Here is a 20,256-nt window from a genome sequence, read left to right on the forward strand (position 1 = left end):
CCCAATGTTAGGTGTTGGAGTTATAATAATAACTTATATTATAAGTTATATATTATAATTATATATATTAGAGGGTAATAATTTTTTCCCTCTTCTGGATTTGAGATTTTCTATGATAAGTAAATATTCCTTTTATGATTCAAAACAAAATCCTGTTATTGGGGGGGGGAAATTAATTTTTTTTTTTTTGTGCTACACGGCCTGCTGCTTCTTCCTCTCTCCCAAACTCTCTTGCAGAGCATCTTATGTAATCAATATTTTTGAATACATATAATCCTTCTGTGACAGAGGTATAATCTAAAACCCCTTGAGGGTGTATTCTTGGCTATTGTTTACAAAGACTACTTTTTTCCTTGATAGGATATGTAAACAGACACACCCTGTTTGAAAGTGTCAGGCACGTTTCTAAGCTAGTGTTGCCATCATCGTGCTGTTCTTTGTAGCCCGGACAAGAGGGACGGGATTTCTTTCGGGATTCTGGCCGGTGTGCAGGCAGCTTGCGTCACTGGACTGAACAGGGTCTTCTCTTGTGTCGTGTCAGGGTTGACCCTGCTCTTGACGTAGCTGCTTCTTGAAGCAGGTGGTTCTGAGCCTTCCTCGGTGAAACTGTTAGACCCTCACGACAGTGAAACCGTGATTACCTCAGAGTTCCACCGGCAAAACTGTCTTGAGGTTGCCCCATGACCTCGTCTCTTTAAACTTACGAATCTGAGCCACAGATTTCAGGAAAAGTTAGCTTTGGGGGTTTTTCCCCTCTCACTAGAGACTTGGTACAGCGTGTTACTTTATATAATCCTTATCTTGCGTTTCCTCGTGGCTGGGGCCTGGGCAGTTTTCAGTCAGCCACCAGTCATCCCAGATTGTCAATGTAACTCCGTGGGGCTCCCGCTCTGGTCAGGACGGGGCTGCTCAGCCGCTGTACGCAGAGGGGGCGCCATCGATGGCTGTGATGGTGGCCCGTGGCTTTGACTCTGCGTAGTTTTGGGGAGTGACTTACAGTGGGGTCTCCCAGTGCACCCTCCTGATCCCCAGATATCCTGAGCACAGCTGAGGCAGTAGCAGACCTTCTGGGATGAGCGGCCACGTGTTGTCTTGGGGGGACAGTGTCGCCTCCTGCACCGTCTGCCACTAGGGTTTCTTCACAGGTCACCTTAGACTGGGGCTCAGCTCCACTTGGGTAGCTGGTTGTGCCAGCTCCAGGGGTCACAGGCCACCAGTCATTACATCTCTAAACCCCAAGCCCAGAGTCTAGCCCGGGGGTCTGCAGCCTGTGAGCTGGGTACGGTTTGTACATTTTTAATAGGTCATAAAACAAAACACCAAACCAAACCACAGAGACGAACATGCAGCCAAGGCCACCTGTGGCCTGCACAGCCTGAAATACTAACTCTTTGGCCCTTTCACAGAAAAGTTCATCCGTCATCAGTTTTCCACCAAAATCAAAGACGAATTCCCAGGAGACTCAGATCACAGACTCAGTCACTAAGAGCTACCTCTTTTGTATTTCTTTAAGATGTTTGACTCCTTGACTGACTTTATCACTTTTCTCCCCCCCCCCCAAAGAAATACAAGCCCTCGGAACCCGCGTTTGCTTATGCACAGCTGACCCACGACGAGCTGATCCAGCTTGTCCTCAAACAGAAGGAAACGATAAGCAAGAAGGAGTGTCAGGTGCGCCAGCTGGAAGACTACATCGACAACCTGCTGGTCAGGGTCATGGAAGAGACCCCCAGCATCCTCCGGGTTCCCTCTCAGGTTGGCAAAAAAGCAGGAAAAATGTGAATCACTTGCCTCCGGCACTGAGACTTGTGTGTGAGTTTGTTTCCGCCTGCTCCCAAGGCCGAGGACTCGGTGTGCCTGAGAGCCCCAGGGTCCAGGCTCCAGACTGCTCTCTCCCTCACGCCTTATCTGGCAAGAGTCAGTCCCACCCACAGAAGCCAGGTTAATTATTACAATGAATCTTTTATTGGACATTCCCAGGGTTTTATTTTTAAATGCCACTGTGCCTTTAACCAACTTGTAAATATTTTATGCCTGACCGGAGACATGGTCATTAGATCTGATCCTGGCCCAGAGGTTCAGATGGCGCTGGGGGTATTAATGTATTTTTAACATTGGGGTTTTCTTTCTTTAATATTGAGATTTTAAAGTACGTCTCCCGGGCTTCCCTGGTGGCGCAGTGGTTGAGAATCCTCCTGCTAATGCGGGGGACACGGGTTGGAGCCCTGGTCTGGGAAGGTCTCACATGCCGTGGAGCAACTAGGCCCGTGAGCCACAACTACTGAGCCTGCGCGTCTGGAGGCTGTGCTCGGCAATTAGAGAGGCCACGATAGTGAGAGGCCCACGGACCACGATGAAGAGTTGCCCCCACCTGCCACAACTAGAGAAAGCCCTTGCACCGGAACGAAGACCCAACACAGCCAAAAATAAATAAATAAAATTAAAAAAAAAAAAAAAGCCAATAGGACTAGGAGGGAGAAACCATACCTTGGAAAAAATCTTTAAAAAATAAAATATAAAGTACGTCTCCCCCAGCCATTAAAACTTAGGGTGAGATGATGAGGACCAGGCAGTTGGTGCGGTGTTGCACATACTTTCTTGGCCTTTGAGTAGCCCAGCTGTGGCGTTTTGGCTGCAGATGCTAAGTTTTGATACTATGTAAACCTACCCAGCTCCTCGGACTTGGTCTTTTGTTTTCGACTGGAGCAGAGGGGCTTAGGGTACACCTCCGAGTGTGCCTCTGATATTTGGAGCAAGCTGCCTTTTTCAGACATCAGCCTCCGCTACTCTGTAGCCTTAAAGTGTGCTCTTTATCATCCAAGAGGGGCTGTCTGGGGAGGTACGGAAAGTAGACCAGGGGAATTAGAATCACTTTGCACTGGGGCAGTTGGTCAAAATCCCTCCTCTTGTGATCGCAGGGTCCCTGCTGGCTGGAGTGACCGAGTCAGTGCCTTGATTAGGGGTCGGGTGAGCCAAGCATTTGCTAAAACAGTCCCACCAGGTACGGAACAACTGCAGCGGCATCCACTGGCCCTCTCCCACGTGCCGTCGCTTGGCTCCCTGGTTCCCTTAGCAGCTCTTCTTGGCATTGCCCTCCCCCGCCCCTTGTTATAAAATTGTGAAGAGCAAGATGATACCTATTTTTAGATGGCTGTATTTTTAAAACTAGATTAACATACTTTTTTTTTTTTTTAAAGTAGGACACTTGCCCCCTTCTCAACTAATAGCACCAGTTCAGAGTCTTCAGGTAATTTCGTTGTTAGTAACCTGATATTGGAATTGGAATGTTTTCTGTATTACTCATTTTTTTCTCCCAGTTGTGACAGAATCTCTTCAAATCCCAACATCTCTCCTGGGAGGAGAATGTCACAGGCCAAGTGGGTGGGCAGGGGTTGAGATGAGAGCGGTTATTAAATGGAACGCTCTTCTATGTTCATTCTTGTTATATTGAAGTTAAGAGGCAAGGTGATTGGCAGCGGAATCCCTTTTCAGGATCACGTTTGCTGCCACGTTAGTTAATATCAGAGCACTTTAATCTGAAGGATGATACTGTAACTTGATTTAGCTAATTTGCTTTGAATTATCGATAGCTCTTTTATTTAATACCCTCCTACAGTACTGGGGACCACTGTAAACTTCTCAGATGACTTGTATTTTTGTAGCGCTATGAGATTTCCGTGCACCCCTGTAAAGAGAACTGGATATTCCCTGGAACTCTGCAAATGCACGTGTATATATTTGTTCTGCAATGTTTTTTACTTGATGTCAATGTACTTTGACGGTGATGCCCACGTGCACTGGGTGGCGGGAGCGCTGAGTGGTTTCTCCTCGGAAGAGCCGCTACGGAGACCTGCATGCTCCCAAGAGCTGGTTGTTGTGGAAAGATCTGCTGCTAGGACCTCGGGGATGGGAGCCGGTCTCTGTTTGAGAGGAACGGTCTCTGTTTGAGAGGAACGTCTGGGTGGAGGAGCAAATTCCTCTGCTCTGTATGCCACTCGAGAACTCTGGAGAATGAAGGACAATCTACTTCAAGGGTGTCTGGTTTCTACCACTGCTGGGAAAAAAAATTCCAATGCAGGTAGCATTCCTGCACCTCTCAAGGTCACCGGTTAACGCCTGTCCTTGAGGACTCTGCTGTGAGGGAGAACTCAGCTAGGAAAGCTGGAGCCTGCTCTGAGCTGTTGGCAGGGGCAGGTGGACTGGAGGGCTGGAGCTCCTGCAGCCGGCGTGGGTCTGAGGGCTTACACCCAGCTGTCTATACCAGGAGAGCCTGAATTAGCCTCTAGCTGCTGAAAGTGCTCACCAAACTGACGGGCCCTAGGAGGAGGCCGTGCTCTGCAGAAGCAGGAGCAGCTCTTTCTTGGCCTTGCCTGGCTGACCCCCTGGAAGACCAGTCAGTACTTCAGAGAAGCATCCGATGAAATACCAAACACCTTGCGATGAACTTCAGTGGGAGGTCAGCGTCCGGAAAAAAATGTCAACCCTTTGCCCGGGTGTTTCATATCATCTCAGTCCTTGGACTTTGACAGATGTCCTGCCCACCCCTTTTATTTCCTGTGTGTCGGCCTCTCCGGGTAACAGAATGGAGGGGCAGGAAGGTCTGTCCTTTGCCACACGAACAGCGTTGACCCTGAGTGGAGGGTGCGTGCGTGGTGAGTGGGATACGTGTGTGGTTTCCAGCTTTGCTAACAGTGGGGGCTTGGAAGGGCAAAGAGGGAGGAGGGTCCACGACACTCAGCCACCTGCCGGACTGAAGGCCAGAGGCAACCTGATGTTAAATTAGGCACGATCTTCCCTCCCTGTGCCCCTTCTTTTTTAGAACTGCTAACTAATGGTCCCTCAAGGCTGAAGGATCTGTTGCCTTAGGTGAGTGGAGAGCTTAACCTCCAGTTAAGCTTAACCTCCACACCAGCCTCAACCCTGTGGTTTCTCAGTATCTATCATGTGAGCTGCTAACTTGACCTCTTCCTCCCTCTGACTTGAAAGTTCACCCAGCATCTCTGGATTACAGAATTCTTATTTCCTGCTTTGTTACTTCGGGAATTTTGAACTTCTTTGCTTTTATTTTTAAGAAGTAACCTCAAATTTCCTACAACACTAAATAAAATGGCACTACCTTTCAAAGATTTGTGTCTGTGGTGTCGTACGGGTGCAATAAGAATTTCTTCTGTCTTCTTGGAAAACCTTCCTTGGGGGCGTGACCGGCGTTTCTCACCCCATGAGGGTCTCTTGCCTGGGTTCCTGCTGCTGCCACGCTGTCTGATGCCCAGGGATCCCAATGCCCTTTCTCCTCCAGAGGTTGGGACATCTCTGACCCTTCCCTATGACATACCCCATATTTTGGCCTGGAAGGGACTATGGTGTTTACCAGATGAAGATCATTTGAATTTCCTTCCCTAGTGCTACAGGCTGCCACCTTTTCCTTGGCAGTGGTCGCCTTCAGCTAATCACATGAACAAGGCCACTTTCTTGGTTCCCTCCCCCATGCCACCCCCTGCCTCCTCACCCCTGCCCCACTGATTTCCCAGAGAGTGGCATCTTGACCTTTGGAGCATGAGTTGAATTCACACTGGGTTCAGGAACGCCCAGATCAGTACCAGATCTAGGTTCCTGGTTCCATCAACCGAGTTCATTCATTTCTGAGTAGAGGGAATTCTGGCTGTAAAGGACTCTTCCTCCTGAGCTCATTCTACCAATCTCCCACCTTTGCTGATGAGGTGAGAGGTCTGCCTGCCTCAACCAAGGGTCCCCACCTCTCAGAAGGGAGGAGATGCTCTTTCTTAGAGATGAAAGTCACACTGTAGAGGCACAGAGGCAGGCAGCACCCGGGAAGCCCCTGGGTGGGCTGGGGGGAGCTACCTGAAGGCCTCCCTGGTTTGGGTGAGGGGCCTGGTTACCCAGGCAGATGTGGATGGCGGGGCCACCGCGTACAGTGATACAAAAGCGGCTTCTCTTGACACAACAGCCTCCCAGGTTTGCTTCAAACAAATAAAAAGCCCTCCAAGGAGAGTCTCTAAGGAAGGAATGTTTACGCAAATGACCCCCAACCCTCCCCCAAGATTCATTTCCCTTGCATTTGGAGGGGGCACCCTGCCCACCTCCCCATGGAAAGTGTCATTTACAGGGTACAGTTACCACCGTGACCATGGCCAAAGCGCTGGCAGCACGCGCTCCCCTAGCCCTTGGACCCCATCTCGAAGCCGATGGAGCCCGTGCCCTGGCCTTCTCTTTGGGGGTGTCATCTTTTGCCTTCTGCAGGCTTCCCCTCCTGGGGAGGCAGGTGCGATCCCTTCCCATTTAAGTTCAAAGCTGGCTTAGCTGACCTCTGTGGGACCAGCGGATCCCAAAGCCACAGAGTCTCCTGAGGGAGGATGTCCTCATTTAGCCTTTCCACGTTTGACTCTTACACACCTGTACCCCAAGCCCTGGAACCAGTCACCCTGGTGACACTGACAAGCCCTCAGAGCTGCGAGAAAGCTGCTTCATTCTTGCATTATCAGCTGCTCACTTCAGGCTGAAACTTGGTCGCAAAAGGAAGGCCTGTTTGTTGAGTTCCTGCTTATTCACTAAGCGCCGCTGAGTATTATTTCCAATTCTCAAGGTAGATAATATCTCCATTACGCAGATGAGGAAATGGAGACTTTCAGAGGCATCAGAACTTAAGTTTGCCTGGGGTCCCACAGCAGGTAAAGAAAGGATTTGAACTCCTCACCTGTGCGACCTGGGGTTCTAGAACAAGCGTCAACAAACTATGGCTTCGCTTTTGTTCATGTAACCCTCAAGCCAAGGAATTTCTCCTGGGAGTTCCCTGGCGGTCCAGGAGTTAGGACTCTGCGCTTTCACTGCTGCGGCACCGGGGTCAATCCCTGGTCAGGGAACTAAGACCTCACAAGCCTCCCACAAGCCATGTGCGGTACGGCCAAAACAAAAAAAAAAAACACGATGAGTTTTCCTTTTTTTTTTTAAATGTGGGATGAACAAGTGGCCGGAATGATGACCACAGTCAACAACACCTCACTGAACACTGGAGATTTTTACAGTTAAAGAATCAAAATAATATTTCATGACATATGGAAATTACATGAGATTCAAATTTCACTGTCTCCACAACTTTATTGGAATACAGCAGTGCTTATTTAGGTAATTGTCTACGGCTGTTTCCACGTTGCAACAGTAGACTTGAGTGCTTAAAACAAAGACCTTCTCGCCCACCAAATCTAAATATTTGCTCTCTGGCCCTTCACAGGAAGAGTTTGCCGACCCCCAGTCTAGGCCCCCAGACTAGGAGGCCCCAGTCTCCTCTAGCCTTGGGGGCGGAGGAGATAATATTCTGAGTGACTTGACATCCTGGAGGATGGGCAGGGAAAACGGAGGGCCTCAAGACAAGGCCCGATGAGCCATGGCTCCGAGGAGGGAAGGTCCCTCTGAGGCGGCTGTGTTCGTGCTCTAGGCCTGTGACCTCCTTCTCCGAGTTACCATGTGCCTTCGTTCCTGGGAGATCAGGAAACCGAACACAGCGATCCTCAGCGCAGGGGAGGGAACGTGTATTGGGGTCACACGATAAACAACAGGAAAGGGGAAAGTGGATATGAATGAGGGCAGGGACTTGGCACAAGGGTTTAGGAAGTACTGGCCGTGCCCTGTACTGAGGCTGTGTCACCCTTGTGTGTCAGAGAAGAATCATTGTCTACTGAAGAGCTGAGGTGATGGGGACCCAGTCAGAAAGGCTCCAAGACTCATTGTGACGAGGAGAAGGGGGTCCTCTGGGCTCAGAGTGAAACTGGGTTAGAGTCATCGGAGCTGGAAGGAGCCCAGGGGGAGGCCCTGAGGGCAGCCCAACTCCCACTGGTTGCTCACTCCAGATTAGAAATGATCCCATCTCTGAGGAATCCCGTCTATATGTTGCTTCTGACCGGCCCTCCCAGGACAGGTGTCCACCAGAGCTGGACAGCCTTTCCGGAGCGTAGCAGGCACTCCCAGGACACGGGGATGAGAAAGCCAGGTCATTCCCAGGGAGATTGTAACAAAGACAGGTAGATCCCTAACACATTCACACATGTCACCAAGGGACGGCTGGCCTGGGGCTTCCTTCAGGCCCTCAGTGCCCTCCTCTCTGGCCTCTTCTCTAGAAAGAACTCTGGCCTTAAGGTCAGTATTTCACATCTGGACCACGTCTGAGGCATCCTTTCCAATGGCCGCCCCTCCCCAGTAGCTTTCTGCTCTAATCCAGCCCATCCTGGGCACTCAGCATTCCAAAAGCCTACGTGCCAGGAACCATGTGGGCTCCAGCCTTACAGACAAGAAGCATGGCTCCAGCTTCACAGGCTCAGGGAGGAGTAGGGGAGAGAGGTTGGAGGAACAGCTGTTAAACAGATCATCATGGGCTTCCCTGGTGGTGCAGTGGTTAAGAATCTGCCTGCCAATGCAGGAGACACGGGTTCGAGCCCTGGTCCGGGAAGATCCCACATGCTGTGGAGCAACTAAGCCCGTGCGCCACAACTACTGAGCCCTCGTGCCACAACTACTGAAGCACGTGTGCCTAGAGCCTGTGCTCTGCAACAAGAGAAGCCACCGCAGTGAGAAGCCTGCGCACCGCAACGAAGAGTAGCCCCCTCTCACCGCAAATAGAGAAAGCCCACGCGCAGCACCGAAGACCCAATGCAGCCAAAAATAAATAAATAAATATCCCTTAAAAAAAACCAAAAAGAAAAGATCATCACTATCACTGAATGATGGTAACTCTTGGTAGAGTCTGTAGCAGCAGGAAAGGCACCAAGGCTGATGTATCTGTCCTGATTTCTCAGAGGAAGGCAAATAAATTCCCTAAATAAACAGATTTCTTCCTGAGACCGTGAACCCCAGACTCGCATGTCTTAGTGGAGTGCGCCATCTTCTGGCCTGAGTCCTGCCCACCTCCTAGCCTGTCTGTGTCTGAGGGCGAGGCTCTCTTACACTATCACATACCTGTGGCTGGAAGAGAATCACCCCTCCACCCCTAGAGTTGCTGGTAGGAGAATCATAAACCTGCTCTTCCACTTTACTGTGAGTAGTGTTGGGGAAAGCAGAATTCCAGGGCTTCTGTCATAGGTAGATGACTCTGTAGCAAAATCCCACTTTAAAAAAGTGCAGTTCAGTTCAAGATCTGTGCAAAATTGGGGATGAGAGGAGTCTGATGCTGTTCTGTATGGTAATGTAAAGAACTACTCCCAAAGAGACACATGTATATGTATAACTGAATCACTTTGCTGTACACCTGAAACTAACACAACGTTGTTAATCACCTATACTCCAATATAAAATAAAAACTTAAAAAAAAAAAAGAAACCTACTCCTGGCCTTCCCTGGTGGCGCAGTGGTTAAGAATCCACCTGACAACGCAGGGGACATGGGTTCGAGCCCTGGTCCGGGAAGATCCCACATGCCGCGGACAACTAAGCCCACGCGCCACAACTACTGAGCCTGCGCTCTGGAGCCCACGAGCCACAACTACTGAGCCCGTGAGGCACAACTGCTGAAGCCTGCGCACCTAGAACCCGTGCTTCGCAACAAGAGAAGCCACCGCAGTGAGAAGCCCATGCACCGCAACGAAGAGTAGCCCCCGCTCGCCACAACTAGAGAAAGCCCACGCACAGCAACGAAGACCCAACGCAGCCAAAAAATAAATTAATTAAAAACAAAAAACACCTACTCCCAGTGCCAGTTATGTGGCTTTTAGGGACCTGTTTCCCGTCCCCAGTAAGGATGTCGACTGCACTGTCTGAAACTAACAGATGTCTCTGAGAGCTGTGTGTGCACACATGAGCACACAAGTGTGTCCCCAGTATTGATCTGCTGGACAACCAGAAATAAATCCTGTCATACCTCACAGTAGTGGGGAAGTCTAGGAAAGAGGGGAACTTGGGGCACCAAAGCCCACTCAAGCCCTCGCATGGCGTGGGGCTAAAGTGAGTAATTCACACCTCGGGGAATGGACTGTTAGAGAGTATTGCATCCCTTGGTTGGGGGAGGGGGTGGATCCCTCCAGTGGGACCAAGCCCTGTGGTAGCAGTTGGGATTTCTCTAGGAGAGCGGTTCTCTTGCTCTGAGAAAGCAGTCTCTGGGGGACCGGATGGGACCCTTAGATGTGGCTATTGAGGAGAGAGGCTTGAGGAGAGTGTGGGAAAGAAGGCGCTGACACCTTTTGAAGGTGTTTTTGTTTGGTTTGATTGGTTTTTAATGCTTTCCTCTTGACTGTGAGGGGAATCTTATGAAAGTTCCCATCTCACTAATATGTTTTCATTTATATTATAATCACATTCAGTTCTTCAACCCTTCAGTATAGCCCATTAACCATCTCATGTGATGCTGATGTGGAAAATGAAAAAATGGAAGTCTAGCTGCTCTGTGTTCACTGGTCAGCTAATACCTGGAATCCTGACAGTTCACTGAGGTCCAGGGTGCCAGAAGTTCTGTTGTGCAGTAGGAAGGGAGGGGAGGCTTTGGAGTAGCCGTGAGCAGAGGGGAGGGACTTGTGAGCCAGAGGGCCTGAACGGACAATTCTTGAAAGGTACAGCACCTCTCCCCCAATTTATATTAGAGGGAAGTGGCATTTGAAGCAGAGAAGGCTGCTGCGTGGATTACAGACAAGAGGCAATCTTATTTTGGTCAGAGATGCTCTTGTTCTGCACTGTGGTCCAGAGAACTCACAGTCTCTTAAGGCATAGAGTCCTCTGTACCTGACCACTGGTTGTAGCTCTTTCAAAAGAACCTATAGCTCTGCCTGCTCAGAGCCCTTTATTTTTGAGGCTCAGATCCTCTGTTTGAGGACACACTGGGCACATGGTCATTATGTTGCCTCATCTCTTCATACTAATAAGTACCGTTTTTCTGTTGAAAACTTTTCAGCTCTAGCATGCATACTTTATTGGTCTTCTAAAGAAGACAGCTGTGACCTGTGTCTTAATCCTCAAGGGAGCATCACTATCTGTTAAGGGGCTGATAAGACACCCTTTTTCCTCAATTCAGTCTGGGCAGGAGCTGTCCAGTCATTTTCTGTTCTCAGTGGGAAGTGCTCACCGTTCACCCCCAAGTCCCTGTGCACAGTTGAAATTGAGCCCACAACAGCTCCCAAGATCTGCTAATGCCGGACCTGCCTGAAATTCTCCACCACCAGACTGAGAAACAGAAATTCCCCACCTAATTTCAGTACTGGCTATGATGACTTCCATCTGTTGTCTTGGAGTCAGAAGGGACTGGCCTTTCTTTCTCTGTCATTTAACTCACTTTTCTTTTTTTTCAGACACAACTGATTCTAAAACTTTCAAGTGTTAAAACCTTTTGTTTTGTTTTGTTTTGCCACACCGCGCAGCTTGTGGAATCTTACTTCCCCAACCAGGGATTGAACCCAGGCCCTCGGCAGTGAAAGCATGGAGTCCTAACCACTGGACCACGAGGGAATTCCCAAAACCTGCATTCTTGATGAGTGCAATTAGGATTTACTTATGAGAAAGCACACTCTCTTTGGTCATGTTTAATTTATATTCAAACATGACATACAAAATCTCTCATGTGTAAGCTTGCTAGAGGCACTCTTTTGCTCAAGATTCTTTTATCTATACTATCCCATGCTAGGAACTTTGGAGCTAGAATCTTGGAGCATCTTAAAGGTCAGGTTTAAAAACATCCGAATCTGCTTGAATCCTTCAGATTGCCAAGAGTCTCACCACCGCATATTCTTTCTCTCCAACTCCCTTAGACATTCCTTGCCTAGCCTCTGAAAGCATCCGAGGTTGCCACTCTGGATTTTAATTCAACTCCTTCATTCTACAGTGGAGGGAAATAGACTGCAAAGAGAGGAAACAACTTGCTGGAGGGGAAGCCACTCTGGAAAGAGCACGATTTCCTGCTCTCTTGATACACTACTCTCCCTTTTAGACACAGATTTTGTTCTATGGCCAAAATCAACATCCGTCACCAAAGAGAAATGGAGAATCTGCGATTCCCCTAGCGCTTTAGAAAGAAGAGTTGTTTGCGGATGGCAACAATATCTTGTCTGTTATCCGTGTCCATGCAGGTATAACGCTCACTCAAATGCAATCCCCAGTCGGGCCCACCTCAAAGTAACTACAGATTGCGGGGAACCCGAAGACACAGTCCAGAACAGGAACCTCCTCTCCTAGATCACGTTTCTACCCGAGCCAAAGAGGAACGGACCGGAAGTTCCGCGCAGCCGCGGAGGAAATACCTATAATACCCCGGTTACGCTGGACGGAAAAGAAAGGTGCAGACCTTACAAGGGTCCGCTCCTACTTCCTGTTTCTGCACAGTTGCTGTTGTCGACGTTAGGGGCGGGTGTTGGAAAGCTTCATCGGCTTTGGACGGGTTGTGAGATGCCGGGCGGAGGCCGGTGTCCCGATTGCGGCTCCACTGAGCTCGTGGAAGACTCGCACTATTCGCAGAACCAGCTGGTGTGCTCCGACTGCGGCTGTGTGGTCACCGAGGGAGTCCTTACTACCACCTTCACTGACGAGGGCAACCTCCGAGGTACCTCTGCGGGCTTTTCCGGGGCCGTGGGTACAGCCTGGGGCTGTGGAGGGATTGACGTCAGATTCTTCTTATCTCCTGCCCTCTCCCTGTCACGTGCACCCTTAAATATGAGAGAAAACAGCCTAAAGTGGACGAGCGAGCTGCAGAAGGTCAGGGACTGCCATTCATCTGTGTTTTTCTAGCACCGTATCTGGTATATGTAGTAGGTATTAACAGATGTTGAATAAATGAAACAGAAACAAAGTTCCACTCAGTTTACCTAGTCTGGGCATGGTCGAAGAATTGTATTGATAGATCAGTTCTTTACGAATACAGAAAATACTGTTATCCCGAAGTAGTTTTGAGCACTAATTGGCAAAAGCATCTTTTTTTTTTTTTCTTTACTTTGTTTTCCAAGTCCCTACGCAATGCAGCGCTCAGAATCTGCAGGCAGGAGAATTGCCTGAACTGGATGTACAGGAGGGACAGCTGGAAATTTGGAACACTTGGAGCTGCTTTAGGGCAGTCCTAGTCCTCTTTAGTCTCTGTGTATTTGGTATTGCTTGTGGTCATGGAAAACCAGGTCGACCTTTAACTTGCACAGATGGGCACCTTCTGTGAGACAAGGAGTGGGTGCATGATGATTGGGTTTCTGCTTCCCGGTTTTGTGTGGTGGGAGGGCAGGGATTTGGTGAATAGAGGCTAAACAAGCTATTTGTTCATTATCTTACAGAAGTAACATATTCCCGAAGCACAGGGGAAAACGAACAAGTTAGTCGCAGTCAGCAGCGAGGTGAGTATCAACCTTTTATGACACAGTGGCTTTAAAGAAAGTTCTCCTGATGGTCTAGCCCAGTGGTCCCCAACCTTTTTGGCACCAGGGACCGGTTTCGTGGAAGACAGTTTTTCCACGGACTGGGTCGCGGGGGGATGGTTTAGGTAGTAATGCGAGTGATTGGGAGTGGCAGATGAAGCTTCGCTGGCTCGCCTGCCGCTCACTTCCTGCTGTGCCACCCGGGTCCTAACAGGCCGAGGACCGGTAGTGGTTGCTCCGGGGGTTGGGGACCCCTGTCTAGCCCATCTGCTTGTCTTTTCTGTTTTCAGCATTACTGGGTAAGGTAGAGAGGAAGAGAATGGTAATTAGAAATAAAGGATGGAGATGGTTCTAAGACAGGTGGCAGTTAGGTGGAAGGTTTAGGTTTGCTTGGGGGGTATGTCTGAGGTAGACTCAAGGAACCCAGATCACACTTTGGCTTGGCCACAAATCAAACCAGCCTCCAGAAGATGGGGCACTGAAGCGTGACTTCCTTTCATAAATGTCTTTGTGCCTTTTGAATGACCTCACCAAGTGTCTCTCTTGTCATTGTAGAAAGGTCCATTATTTGTGCCTCTGGTATCTGAGGCGAGTTGAACAGAAATTGCTAGGAGCTGCATGGTGGCTTCTTTGTTCCCTCTATGTACAGTATCGTGTCATCTGCAAACAGTGACAGTTTTACTTCTTCCTTTCCAATTTAGATTCCTTTTATTTCTTTTTTGTCTCTGATTGCTATGGCTAGGACTTCCAAAACTTTGTAGAGTAAAAATGGCGAGAGTGGGCATCCTTGTCCTGTTCCTGATCTTGGAGGAAATGCTTTCAGCTTTTCACCATTGAGTATGATGTTAGCTGTGGGTTTGTCATATATGGCCTTTATTATGTTGAGGTATGTTCTCTCTATGCCCACTTTCTGGAGAGCTTTTCTCATAAATGGATGTTGAATTTTATCAAAAGCTTTTTCTGCATCTATTGAGATGATCATACGGTTTTTATTTTTCAATTTGTTGATGTGGTGTATCACACCGATTGATTTGCAGATATTGAAAAATCCTTGCATCCCTGGGGTAAATCCCACTTGATCGTGGTGTATGGTCCTTTTAAGGTGCTGTTGGGGCCCCTCTAACTCCTGCTGTGGGTTTCTTAGGTCTCTGCCGAGTGAGAGACCTCTGTCGAGTTCTGCAGCTGCCACCAACGTTTGAGGACACGGCAGTTGCCTACTACCAACAGGCATACCAGCACTCTGGCATCCGTGCTGCCAGGCTGCAGAAGAAGGAGGTGTTGGTCGGGTGCTGTGTCTTAATCACCTGCCGGCAGCGTAACTGGCCCCTGACCATGGGAACCATCTGCACCCTGCTGTATGCAGATTTGGATGTGTTTTCTGGCACCTACCTGCAGATGGTGAAGCTCCTGGGGCTGGATGTGCCATCTCTGTGCTTGGTGGACCTGGTGAAGACCTACTGTAGCAGGTACCTGCCTAGTGGGAGACACGGGGATGGGATGGGTTTAGACCTGAATCCTTTTACCTCTGGCTGGATGTTTGTTTTTTTTTTTTTTTTTTTTTTTTTGCGGTTCGCGGGCCTCACTGCTGTGGCCTCTCCCGTCGCGGAGCACAGGCTCCGGACGCGCAGGCTCAGCGGCCATGGCTCACGGGCCCAGCCGCTCCGCGGCACGTGGGATCCTCCCGGACCGGAGCACGAACCCGCGTTCCCTGCATCGGCAGGCGGACCCTCAACCACTGCGCCACCAGGGAAGCCCCTGGCTGGCTGTTTTTGACCAAAGCCCATCTACAAGGATGTGGGAGAAAAAAGTCTTCTCCCTTTCCTGTGCCTAGCACTCACTAATCAGGTTAATCCTGTTTTACATTTCTGGAATCTTATAATTTTCAAATCCCTTTGCCCTTATAGCAACCTAATGATGTAGGAAGGAAGGTGTTGGCCTTGGCACGGGGCTCCTGGGTTCTACCACTCATGTTGTGTGTGGCCTACTTGGCTAGATGGAGCAGCCCTGCCTCGACAGGATCATGTGTGATTAGAGCTGAAAGGATATTAGTAACTGAGGGAGCTGGAGTTAGAAGCCAGTTTTTTTGTTTTTTTTTTAAAATGAGTAGCTGTGTTCTTTTTTTCTGACAAATATGGTAGAAAGCAAAGACTATCGGTGTGAAACAGTCTTGGGTGTGAAGCTTGGTGACGTCCAAGCTGGATGACTGTGGGCAAGTTTTGTGACTCTGACTGTACGTGACAGGCTGTGGAGTAGATTAAAGGAGAACATTTGTGAAGCCCTCAGAATGATGGCTGATGGGGTGGGGGGAGGGGCATTGTCAAGAAATGTTAGCTCCCTTCTGCATTCTCCTGCCCTTTACCTCTTCAGCAGGAGACTCACCCTGTCTTCTCTCGGTACCTGGATAAACTTGCTGCCCAGCAGGCTTGAGTGTTCCCGGGAGGATAGCATAGCTTGCCCATCTTTCGCGCTTTGAAAGAGCGGTCCCCCAGAGGTATTGAGATCAGACCCTCATTTTGGTTATTTCAGCTTCAAACTGTTTGAAGCCTCCCCGTCTGTGCCAGCCAAGTACGTGGAAGACAAGGAGAAGATGCTATCGCGAACGCTGCAGTTGGTGGAGCTGGCAGATGAGACGTGGCTGGTGACCGGGCGGCATCCCTTGCCTGTCATCACCGCTGCCACTTTCCTGGCTTGGCAGTCGCTGCGGCCTTCAGATCGGCTGACGTGTTCCCTTGCCCGATTTTGTAAATTGGCGAGCGTGGACCTGCCGTACCCCGCTTCCTCCCGCCTGCAGGAGCTGCTGGCTGTGCTGCTGCGGCTGGCCGAGCAGCTGGCCTGGTTGCAGGTCCTGAAGCTTGACAAGCGGTCTGTGGTCGCGCACATCGGCGACCTTCTCCAGCACCGCCACATGTTGGTCCGCAAGGCCTTTCGAGACGGAACAGCAGAGCCAGACGCACTGGACGCCCGGGAGAAGGAATTGCAGGGGCCGGGCCAGGGGCAAGGATGGGGAAAAGAGGACCGGGGCGATGGCTCTGTAGATTTGCCCGCAGGGAAGCGGCCAGCGAGCCCCACCCTCCTCCTCCCACCCTGCATGTTGAAGCCTCCAAAGCGGATCTGTCCCACACCCCCTGTCTCCACAGTCACTGGAGATGAGAACATTTCTGATAGTGAGATCGAGCAGTATTTGCGTACCCCTCAGGAAGTTAGGGACTTCCAGAGAGCCCAGGCCGCTAGGCAGGCTGCCACGAGTGTCCCTAACCCTCCCTGATGCACAGCCGGGGTCTGCGGGGTGGGGGGGCGCGGGCGCTTAACCCCACCTGACGGCGGCTTGCTAACAGGCCTGATGTAGCCAGAGAAATCAGTGTATACAAGTCTTTAGGCATCTCCCTTCTCATTTAAGGGACCCAAGAGGGGCTCTGCAGTTATTGGACCCCAGGTCCCAGAGTCGAAGTCAGAAGGAACACGGGGACACCTGGGTTGGAGAGTCCCATCCCTCGTCCCAGACAGTGGTCGCACATACTCCTGTTCTGTGGGCTGGCTTTCTCTTGGACTGTTGGGAAGGTGCCAGGCGCTCTCCTGCTCTCGGTTCAGATTGGACACACCGCAGCTGCAGGGCTGGCGGGGCCTCCCTGCTGGTGTGGAGCAGTGCACATTCCGGATGGTATCAGCCCTCAGAGGTTGGAACTGGGCAGCCCTTGGCCCTGCGTCCATTCACAGGCCTTAGTGGGTTCGTGTGTACAGTGTCAGAGATCCTCTCCCTCCTAACAAAAGGACCGGGGCTGGAGTAAGCTCATAGCTCAAAGGGCTTTGCAAAATTTTAATATATTAAAACAAGAGGCATCTGCTAGAAAACATTCTATTGTATAAAACCCGAGCTTTTAAAAACATGTTTTCTTTGGCACTTTTCATCCCCTCCCTCCCCTTTCCCCAGCGTATTGCAAAAAGCTCTCCAGTGCTAAGGCATTGGCGGGGTATGTAAACAGCAGCCAGCGTAAGTGGAAGAATAATACGAAGCTTTTTTTTTTGCCTTTTTTTTTTTTCTGTCTAATATTGTCTGTGCAGCAAGCATAAATAACAGGATGCATCCCAAGGCGCGTGGGTTTTCTCCCTGCCCCCCTGTCTTCTCTTGCCTTGGTGATCAGGCAGGTGATATGGAGACTGGGCCGGGTTTCCCTGTGGCTCTTCATGAGGCCCAGGGTTCCCTGCACTCGCACTGCATCCTGTAACCAAAGGCTGGTGGTTGCTTTTTAGGTTGGGAGAAATATGCGTGCTGGTGTTTAAAAGCAGTGAAGGTGCAGGCCCCAGGTGAGCTGCAGACCCCCCCCCCCCACTGCCCTGGGGACTTGGCTTGGGCTTACGGGAGGCAGGAACCTGGTTTGATGTTTTGGAGGTTTCTCCCTAATATGGAGCTGGAGATCAGATCATTGGAACGGTTCTCCTGTATGGCCTCACGTGGCAGGGAGTGCGCTTTGTCAGTCCCTCGGTGTGGAGGGCCGAGACTGGGGATATGGGCCTGTGACTGGACAGTAAGTGCTTCTCCAGCACCACCTGCAGCCTGGCGGTGGCGCCCCTCTTCAGAGCGTTTTGTTGTTTTTGTTTTTTTATAGGATTAGGTTTAAGGCAGGACTCGCTTCAGCCCCAGATCTAAGCACTAACTCTGCTTCCCTCACATCATCTCCAGGCATCTGTCAGGCAGCTTCTTAGGTGTAGGGCCTGGGCTTTGTCCTGAAGCGCCACCTCTGAGCCCTGCCGTGTGGTGTGTGTCCCAGTCCTGGTAATGGCCTCCAGCCCTGATGGTGCACCTTTCCCCCTGCCCCCCTCCCAGAGGGCTGGTTGATCCCTGCAGCTGCCTTTCACCCCGCCCCACCTTCTCCTTTTGCATAGCTGATCCGAAAAGCAGCGCCTTGTTTCCTCCCACTGGTCCTGGTCACCTGGCTCATCTGCTTGGCTGGCTCCCTAGTTAGCCAGAACTGGGTGGGGGAGAGGCCCTAGGATCTGGGCACAGGTGGGTGACTGATTCAGAGGAGGGCAGTGAGGAGAGAACACCTTACTCAGGCCCCCATCGCCCGTGTGTTTCAGGTAAGGCTGATGGCCGCCCGTGAGCGGGGCGGGAGGTGCGGGGAGTACCTTAGGAGAAGCCCGCCTGAGCTGTGCTGTCCCTGCCGCCCTTGCTCACTCCGCAGCCCCACAGGACCTTTCCCCCGAGCCTGGACGGCAGGGGCTGCCGAAACCAGCCTGCGCTGGGACGGAAACGTATCCCGTCTGCGGTTCGGGGATTGTCTGTCGCTACCCCAGAGGGATGGCCCTCTTCGCGTTGGCGGGCCTGTGCCTGTCCTTTCCCCATCCTCCGGGACTAAAGCTGGCGAGCCCGGGCGCAGCGAGGCACCTCTATCTCAATCCTGGGGACGTACCGATCGACGTCTCTGAGGGCCCCCAAGAAGCGGGGTCTCCTGCGCACGCGGCCCGCCCGTCCTGAAGCGGCGCCCGCCCCCAGCCTAGACGGTGGTCTCGCTCTTCCAGAGCCCCGTCTTCATGCAGCCGCCGCCGGCCGCCTCGGCGCCGCTCAAGGTGACGTCGTCGTACTTGCCGCCCTTGGGGGCGCCGTTCAGGCTGGCAGCGTTGAGCGGGTACGAGCGGCGCTGGCTCTCCTTCTCCAGCGCGCCGCCCTTGAGGTGGTCGCGGCCGGCGCTGCGGCGCTGGCCCGGCCGGCCGGCCTCGGGGAGCGGCGCGGCGCTCGTGTCGCTGCCCTCCGACGGCGTGAGCGTGCTCTCGCCCTCGAGCCGGGGTCCGGCGCCCGGGCTGTTGCGGCTGCTGCCCGGGTAGCTGTCGGACGGGCTGTTGTGCGGGCTGCCGCTCTCGCCCGACGGCAACTCGGCCACCCCGGCCGCGCCCCCGCGCGGCGCCCTGAGCCGGTTCCTGCCGCCGGCCTCGCCCGCGCGATGCCCCTTGGCCCGGCTCTTGTGGCCCCGGCGGCCGTGGTGCGAGTTGTTCGGGTGGCGCGGGCCGAGGCTCCCCCGGGGGCCCGGCGTCTCGGGCTCCGCCTCCCCGCGGGCCGCCACCCCCGCCTCGCACGCCTGGCTCTGCGCCAGCTGCAGGTTGGTGAGCTTGCAGGGGCCCGGGGGCGGGGCGGGGCCACTGCTGCCGCTCGGGGACGACTTGAGGGACGCGGGCCCCTCTCCGAAAGCCGGGGACCCGTCCTCTGGGGCGGCGGGCACGGCCCGCGGGGAGGCTCGGGAGGCCGAGGCGGGGGGACGGCACGCGCGCCAGGAGGCCCTGACGTCCCTGCGCCTGGCACAGTGATGGGTGAAGACGAAGAGGCCCAGGGCGGAGGCCGCCACGCCGTACAGACAGCTGCACACCACCCGGGGCAGCCAGCGCTGGGACACGCTCAGAGCCCCGCAGGCCCACATGGCCAGGTAGAGGAAATGCGTGGTCACCAGCGCCCCCAGCTGGGCTCCTGGAGAATAGAGACCGTCACCCTCCTCCGGGGGCCCGGGCGTCACCACCCCTGCGCTCCCAGCGGCCAGAAGGGAACCCGAGTCACTCAGGAGGGGGCCGCTGCTCCTGAGCCTGGTGGAACCCCTCAGCTCCTCCCCTGGCTCCAGGGAGACCCTGCTGGTGCCCCCCTTTGGGCTCTGTGCCAGAGGACCCCGTAAGCGCAGCGCCGCGCACAGGAAATAGATCCAGGTGATGAGCAGAATCAAAGCCACGGGGATGTAGAAGGCTCCTAGGCTTGGGCGCCACACTAGCCAGCAGCTGAGGGGAGACACAGGCGGCACGCGTGAGGTGGGGCGCGGAGGCTGGGTGGGCGGGAAGGGAGGCTATGGTGAGTGGAGAGGCGGAAGCGGCTCAGTCAGCATGCAGAGCTTGGGGCTGGGTGACGGGCTGGGCGCATCGGAGTAGGAGGCCTCCGGGGCAGGGCGAGGCATCCGGGGCAGGGC

The 20,256-nt window shown here is 52.4% G+C and overlaps 3 protein-coding genes across 9 annotated transcripts in view; 2 read left to right on the top strand and 1 right to left on the bottom strand.

Annotated features, from left to right (window-relative positions):
- Positions 1-5,126, top strand: part of RAB11FIP1 (RAB11 family interacting protein 1) — a 29,968-nt gene extending 24,842 nt beyond the window's left edge. For 2 of the 4 annotated variants that reach the window (XM_067722090.1, XM_067722093.1), the window contains one exon: positions 1,564-5,126. In XM_067722090.1, the coding sequence (XP_067578191.1) occupies positions 1,564-1,782 (219 nt within the window). In that variant the 3' untranslated portion in view covers positions 1,783-5,126. The remainder of the gene's footprint in view (positions 1-1,563) is intronic. The other 2 variants (XM_067722092.1, XM_067722091.1) reach the window with 2 other exon arrangements.
- A 7,098-nt stretch (positions 5,127-12,224) lies between these two features.
- On the top strand, positions 12,225-17,202 carry BRF2 (BRF2 RNA polymerase III transcription initiation factor subunit). Its single transcript, XM_067721943.1, has 4 exons — positions 12,225-12,522; positions 13,238-13,297; positions 14,463-14,784; positions 15,845-17,202. The coding sequence occupies exons 1-4, from the start codon at positions 12,369-12,371 to the stop codon at positions 16,581-16,583; spliced, it is 1,275 nt and encodes a 424-aa protein (XP_067578044.1). The 5' UTR covers positions 12,225-12,368; the 3' UTR covers positions 16,584-17,202.
- Positions 17,119-20,256, bottom strand: part of ADGRA2 (adhesion G protein-coupled receptor A2) — a 34,655-nt gene continuing 31,517 nt past the window's right edge. For 3 of the 4 annotated variants that reach the window (XM_067721941.1, XM_067721939.1, XM_067721942.1), the window contains one exon: positions 17,119-20,071. In XM_067721941.1, the coding sequence (XP_067578042.1) occupies positions 18,811-20,071 (1,261 nt within the window). In that variant the 3' untranslated portion in view covers positions 17,119-18,810. Of the gene's footprint in view, positions 20,116-20,256 lie in introns of all 4 variants that reach the window. The other variant, XM_067721940.1, reaches the window with a different exon arrangement.

Source organism: Pseudorca crassidens, chromosome 21, assembly GCF_039906515.1.
Source record: "Pseudorca crassidens isolate mPseCra1 chromosome 21, mPseCra1.hap1, whole genome shotgun sequence".
NCBI lineage: Eukaryota > Metazoa > Chordata > Mammalia > Artiodactyla > Delphinidae > Pseudorca > Pseudorca crassidens.

Bases quoted from the DNA above. Each gene is read 5' to 3' on its own strand.
- BRF2 (XM_067721943.1), top strand. From the start codon at position 12,369: ATGCCGGGCGGAGGCCGGTGTCCCGATTGCGGCTCCACTGAGCTCGTG. The intron at 12,523-13,237 runs GTACCTCTGCGG...ATTATCTTACAG, and splicing joins TGACGAGGGCAACCTCCGAG to AAGTAACATATTCCCGAAGC. The intron at 14,785-15,844 runs GTACCTGCCTAG...TGGTTATTTCAG, and splicing joins GTGAAGACCTACTGTAGCAG to CTTCAAACTGTTTGAAGCCT.